The sequence below is a fragment of the Otolemur garnettii genome, unplaced genomic scaffold (assembly GCF_000181295.1).
Source record: "Otolemur garnettii isolate 467f Iridium unplaced genomic scaffold, OtoGar3 scaffold00195, whole genome shotgun sequence".
NCBI classification, from domain to species: Eukaryota; Metazoa; Chordata; class Mammalia; order Primates; family Galagidae; genus Otolemur; species Otolemur garnettii.
The window spans coordinates 2,294,458-2,300,824 of record NW_003852590.1 but is presented as its reverse complement, the minus strand read 5'-3'; the positions used below and the strand labels follow the sequence as shown (position 1 = coordinate 2,300,824).

The following is a 6,367-nucleotide window of genomic DNA, read 5'->3' as shown; positions in this document are numbered from 1 at the left end:
TAGAGTGCTATGGTGCCAATGCTCAGCTATTTTTAGAGACAGGGTCTAGCTCTTGCTTAGATTGGTTGGCCTCTGAACTTCAGAGCTCAAGTGATCCACCTGCCTCAGCCTCTTACAGTGCTAGGATTATAGGTGTGAGCACCGCACCTGGCCTTAGTATAGGTTAAATGCAACTAAAATATACTGCATTCTTGTAACCTAACTGCTGAAAGCTTTACCAGTCAAAATTAGGTCTCAGACATTCTTCTAAGCAGAAACACTGTGCCATACCTTTGCACTGCTCTGATACGATTTTACTTTATCCTGGGTCACTAACCAACCAATTCCTCTAGAAGCAAACCAGACTGCACAGCCAATGCTATCATCCAAAACTGTGTCCAAGGGCCGAATTAAGTGACATATTTGCGTTCTTCTTAATTCCTGCAGTTCTTCCAGAGAAACATTAATTTCAACAAAATTCCAAATTCGGGAAGGGTTAATCACTTGTAGTTCCTTTAGTCCTGCTCTTCCTGTGATTCGATCTGGTACACTGAATTGTTTATAAGGACTGTCATCATCAGTGGCAGCAACATTTTTAGTGAAATCTTCAGAAGGTATTTCATGGTGATTTTTCTGTTTACTCCTTTTTTTGTTACAGTTAGTTGGTATTGTCTTTTTTTCAGTCATGAAAGCTACATTAAGAAGATCAATTGGTTCATCTAAAGGAATATGACAGTCAGCAAGGGCCGCAATAACCATGGAGTCAATGCCCCCAGAAAACAGGATTGCAACATTGGCTTTCCTTTCACACATTTTCAAAACTTCATTTGGTGCCAGGTTTTCGTCCCTTGGTAAATACAAGATACGTCTTTTGACTGCAACACTTAGGACATGAATGAACTGCTGAACTACTTCCTTTGTATGTCCATCAGCAAGAAAGGCCTGAAGGGTCTCTCTTGTGGGTGGGATGCTGGCATTACTGCTGCAGTGAGTCTCTAATGGAGCTTGTGGCAACAACATATTTAAAGGAACAACGGGCTTTTCAAGGAATAGTTTGGCTTCATTTAGTACCACTGATACAAATGCTGGTAAGTCTGCTGAAATCTGAGTCAGGCTATTAACACATTCTTCAACGATATTCTCCCTAGAAATATATTTCCAAGGATACAATTTTAAAACTACACATCTGGTTATGGTAGTAGACTTAAGATCAATTCTGAAAACTCCAGATGCTGGAATTTCTTGCCACTCATTTGCCACTCCAGATGTTTGGGTACCAACTGAAGAGAGGCAGAAACTCTTACCCAAATTACTAAAATGCCAAAGCAAGCTGCGGCGACCAAAAAAATCCCTACCAAACCATAAATAATGACTAGATGCTTGATAATATATAAAAGACCAAGGACCTTGAACTTTTGAGAAGAGTGACAAAATATCAGATTCATCCTCACAAGAGGAAAGATAATTAAACATAATTTGAGTATCATTCTCTTCAGCTTCAACCTTTATTCCACTGAAGACTTCTCCATTCCACAGGAACACATTGCCTCTTTCATCTTCCAGAGGCTGGGCAGTCAAAACACCTCTCAAGTGAAGTACGTGACCAGAAAATAAACACTGGTAGCTACCATCAGACTTTGACAGCTGTTTACTAATATTGGGTCCCCGTCGCATAAGATTATACAGTAAATCCTCCTTTAACTCTTTACTGAAATTCTCAGCAGAGAAGCTTACAGAACAACAAATGCCACACATGGTTATGTGATGTCAAGTTGACTATTTCTTGATTTTGCTCTTCTCTGAGTTTTCTGTTTCTTGGTATTCTTTTTTCAGTTCATCTAATAAGTCTGTGGCAGAGAGGGAGAGAAATATTAAGTTCTTGGACTTTTAATTAGTAATTCATAGGCTATTTACCACAATCAAACTATGAGTAAAAGCAGTGTGTTATTGCCAATAATGACTGGGCAACTAATTAAGAATGTTTAACTTATAACAAAATAGTTTCTGTTTGCTGAGTGCTTATTTTGGCCCAGGTGCTGAGCAAGTACTATTTTATTTAAATCATCAAAGACCATGAAGGCTCAGAGTATTTCACCCCAAGTCACAAAGGTAAAAAGTGGTAAAGGTTTTGGGTGGCACCTGTGGCTCAAGTAGGGTGCCGGCCCCATATACCGGAGGTGGTGGGTTCAAACCCAGCCCCAGCCAAAACTGCAAAAAAAAAAAAAAGTGGTAAAGGTTTTTCATACTTACATCTGTCTGAAACTCTAAAGCATGTGTTAGTAACAATTGTTTTCTAACATATCTTACAAAATATATATGTATATATGTATATGTATGTATATATGTGTATGTAAATATGTAAATACATATATATATTTTTTAAACTGTAGACTCTTCTTTAGAAGAAAACCAAACCACTGTGTGAATCTGACACCCCATACCTCCACTGTCACTGCCCCACCCAAACATGAAAACAAAAAACCTGCTTACTTTTGCTTTGAGAAAGCATTTCTGTTCGGTCTGCAAGAAAGAATATGTTGCTGTTCTGTTGCTGCTTGTACACTTTCTGCAAAACATAACGTGGGACAGTATCAAGACTTGATCTAAAAAGCAGATGTCAAACTCGTACAATGCTTCAGTAAATACAGATAAACAAAAAGACTAACAAATAAAAGTCGTCCATTGTCCTATCACTCAGAAATTGCTACCGTTGACACTGCTGTCAAACTCTATTTTCTCTGTTTATATCCTAATACCCTTTTTCAAAGGGCTCCTATGATGCTTACAGGGTTATCATTTGTTTTATTAATAAACAAAAGCAATACATTGCAAACACTATTTATCAGTAAGTGTTCTTTTACAACATATACATAGCATATTACAGTTTATGTGCTCAGTTTTCAAATTTTAGACACTTCAGATGTTACCAACTCTTAATAATCAATGTTGTGATGAGTATTTCCATAACTTCATTTTCATGGACTTCCATGATTCCTTTATGAGTTACTCTAAATGGAACTGCAAGGTCAAAGTACTATACAGTTTTAAGGCATTGGTACATTCTGCCAGTTTGCCCTCCAGAAAGTTTAGACTAATTGTGCCCCAATTTCTAATATTCCGTAAGTAATAATATCAGAAATGTCTAACCTGCCAGATATCAAGTGATTTTTTTTGAGATAGAGTCTCACTCTTTTGCCCCGACTGAAATGCAATGGCGTCATCATAGTTCTCTACAATCTCAAATTCCTGGGCTTAAGCAATCTCCCATCTAAGCCTCTAGAGTAGCTGGGAATATAAGCACAGGCCACTGTGCCCAGCTAGTATTTCTACTTTTAGTAGGGCAGGGTCTTGCTGTTATTCAGGTTGGTCTCAAACTCCTGAGCTCAAGCAATCCTCCTGCCTCAGTCTCTGAGAATGCTAGAATTATAGGCATGAGCACCTGGTCATCAAATGACCTTTAAAATTAAAGAACTAAAAATAATTTCCTGAACTTTAAAATGTAATTTTTGACAGTATAGCTACACAATTCTCAGTTTATGAATACATTAATGGAAATGGCATTAAATAACCACATTAAGCATTTAGAGGATTTATGTAAAAATTTTGGGGGGAGAGGGAAAATAATTCTTCCTTTTTCAATTGGTCAGATTCATTTAAAGGAAGTTTCTTCTCAATATATTTAAAAGTTCATTTATTTCCAAAGGAAAAAGAACAATTCAAGTATAAAATATTATTAGTGACTGCAGCTCCAAGACACCAAAGTACAAGTCTTATAACTTTAATATATACAGTTAATACAAATAACCAAACCTCCCATCGATTATCCAGAAGGCCTCTGATAACTTACCCTATTCTTCTTCAGGTTAGACAGTTCATCCACAACAATTTTTTGTTCTTTTATCTATTAAAATAAAGAAAAACTCCTTTAAGTGCTTGTTTTAAAATTAGAAAGATTGGACAAGAAATTGTTGTATACTGATTGTCCAAAGGGGCAGTTTGTGAATAGACAGATTCTTTTAGTTTTTTGAGACAGAGTCTCACTCTGTCACCCTGGGTAGAGTGTTCTGGCATTAACATAGCTCACAGCAACCCCAAACTCTTGGGCTCAAGAGATCTTCTTGCTTCAGTTTTTCTACTTTTAGTAGAGACCAGTTCACTCTCACCCACCTTGGCCTCTCACCAGGCCTGGCCTATACAGAATTCTTTTCGATAGTAGTCTATGCAATGGTGTAAGTAAAGTTGGAGAAGAAAACAGTGATTAGACTTGCCAAAGAGTTAGGGAACCCCTTGAGCCCACACTAGGAGTCTGGTGTTTGTACCCAGCATTCATGCCAAGGAGTGCAGGTACTAAATTAAAACTTTATACCTCTTATTAAAAATAGACAATATGCACCAAAAATAATGGCAGTCTTTCAATTAACTCTTTTAAGTTGTGCTTTACCTTAAAAAAAAAAAAAAAGCAAAGGGAATGAGGAGTGAGCTACTTCCCCCTCCCATAATTACCAGTCCTCTTCATGATTAATATATTCAATGGTGCAGCCAGTCATTTGGATCAAGGAAGTAGTACTAAAATCCTATTTGTGGCAGTAAGAGCTGTCACTTTCGTATCTTTGTATCTTCTAGTACTGCTGAAGGAAGCTTCATTTTTTATTTGCAAGTGAGGGCTCAACTAAGTGAAAACCAAGTTGCTGCTTAACCCTTTTCAGTAACTGTAGTTATTTTAGGAACATGACTGATTACATAGTATCACCAGTGTCTCTAAATGCAGGTTTTATAATCTCTGTGCTACTTCACACCTCAGGGATCTGCTATCTATCAGTACTTGTAAATTAAGTGGCTTGCTATGGTTGTGTATCCCATTGGGCTGTGTGTATTGTGAAAATTTAGCCCTTCTCCAAGTCCTCCAATCCTCATGAGCGTGTACCTTTCTGTTTCTGTCTCCCCAGTTGCCAGAGTTGTGGTAATGGACTAGATAACATTGAATTCCAAGGTGTAAAACCTCCTTAAAACTTGGAAAGATTAAAGCGATTTGCCCAAGATGTCACAGAACCAAAGTTTAGGACAGAACCAAAGCAGGTAGAATTTAGGACATGCAATACCTGCAAGGTATTCTCTCCCACATATTTAAAAATGTTGTTTATGGTAGTTAAGATTTATATTATATCGGTTCCCTGTCTTCACCCTTTTGGTAGCGGGTGACATTCAGATGTGTATTTTAAGACCATTGATTCAGCTAAAGTGGCAAGAAGATTAGAAGGAGGTAACAGGTCGATGAGGAAAGACCGGTTAGGAAGCCTCTGTCGCGTGCTCCGACGGCGAGCTTGGGGTGGTAAGAGTGCGCGCAGGGACATATTTGAAATGCGCTTCACAGGTAGAAAAGACAGCACTTCGTGACAGATGTCAAGAATGGCTCCCGGATGGCTGGCACGGAAAACTAAGAATTTCCGCGGCAGAACAGATTTGGGGTTGGCGGTTATTTCTAAAAATCTAAGAAGAGTAGGGAGAAAAACCCAACACGAACTTCACCCCACTGCCACAGACGCCTACTCTGAGGGCCAATTTCAGGGTTTCCCTTATCACAACACTTTTAGGAATGGGCAGGATTAACTGAGGTTGTCCAGCGCTATGAGTGGAAAGGAGCAAAGCAGCAGGTCAAAGCCGAGCCCGGGTCGGGCCAGCCATGTTGCCTCAGGCGGACCATTTGCAGGGTCAAGCGGTGCCCGGTCTCGTCGCCTCCCACACTCACCCTGCTGCAGAGGTCCTCCTTCTGTGGGGTCGAGTTGTCGGTGGGAATCAGCACGGCGCTGTCCTCCGGGCGCGTTCCCCGACTGGGCATCTCCACCAAGCGCAGGAAATTCAGGTTAGTCAGCGCTGCCGGACCCCCAGCTCCTCAGTCGACGACGAGTGTGCGCACTCCCCGCCCCCACCACCACGAGTTTTACCACAGCGTCTGCGCGGTCAGCTGGACGCCTGCGCAGTCCGGCTGGGGCATTCGACTACTTAGGGAGCTTGTGAGCAGCCTGGTTGCAAAATCTGAGCGGTTCCTGCACTGCCCCCTGGCGGATCAGATGTAGAAACGCACTGGTAGTTTCTTCTCGTCCTCTCGACTAGCGTATTACAAATTTTGTGCACACTCCCTCTAGTGGTAAATACAAAGAATAGTAGCTCAGTAGAAATCTCAGTATTTATTACCTAGGCAAAGATGAGAAACTGAGGTAGGGATTTAAGAGATACAGCGTTGGCAACAGAACTGTAACTTGGTAAGTTTTTGTGAACTGTGGTTAGAGTTCCCACATCAAATACAGTTTTATTTGATTTTGAATATGAATTTCAGATGAATTTTTTTTTAGTACCTATATGTCCCATGAAGTATTTGTAATATTTCATT

At 40.0% G+C, this 6,367-nt stretch overlaps 2 protein-coding genes across 2 annotated transcripts in view; both read right to left on the bottom strand.

The window, feature by feature from the left end:
* The window catches only part of ASNSD1 (asparagine synthetase domain containing 1), an 8,279-nt gene extending 2,426 nt beyond the window's left edge, over positions 1-5,853 (bottom strand). The window contains exons 1-4 of the mRNA XM_003801034.3: positions 5,726-5,853; positions 3,827-3,880; positions 2,470-2,545; positions 271-1,826 (exon numbers count right to left, since the gene is read on the bottom strand). Of these exons, the coding sequence (XP_003801082.2) occupies positions 271-1,734 (1,464 nt within the window). The 5' untranslated portion in view covers positions 1,735-1,826; positions 2,470-2,545; positions 3,827-3,880; positions 5,726-5,853. The remainder of the gene's footprint in view (positions 1-270; positions 1,827-2,469; positions 2,546-3,826; positions 3,881-5,725) is intronic.
* On the bottom strand, positions 1,466-5,865 carry LOC111721874 (ASNSD1 upstream open reading frame protein). The gene is made up of 4 exons (XM_023507628.1): positions 5,726-5,865; positions 3,827-3,880; positions 2,470-2,545; positions 1,466-1,826 (listed from the first exon to the last, which is right to left on the bottom strand). The coding sequence occupies exons 1-4, from the start codon at positions 5,813-5,815 to the stop codon at positions 1,756-1,758; spliced, it is 291 nt and encodes a 96-aa protein (XP_023363396.1). The 5' UTR covers positions 5,816-5,865; the 3' UTR covers positions 1,466-1,755.
* Positions 5,866-6,367: the final 502 nt, after the last annotated feature.

Excerpts from the sequence above, each read along its gene's own strand:
- LOC111721874 (XM_023507628.1), bottom strand. The coding sequence starts at position 5,815 with ATGCCCAGTCGGGGAACGCGCCCGGAGGACAGCGCCGTGCTGATTCCC. Across the intron at positions 3,881-5,725 it reads AGGAGGACCTCTGCAGCAGG|ATAAAAGAACAAAAAATTGT; the intron begins GTGAGTGTGGGA and ends TTATTTTAATAG. Across the intron at positions 1,827-2,469 it reads AATGCTTTCTCAAAGCAAAA|ACTTATTAGATGAACTGAAA; the intron begins GTAAGCAGGTTT and ends TCTCTGCCACAG.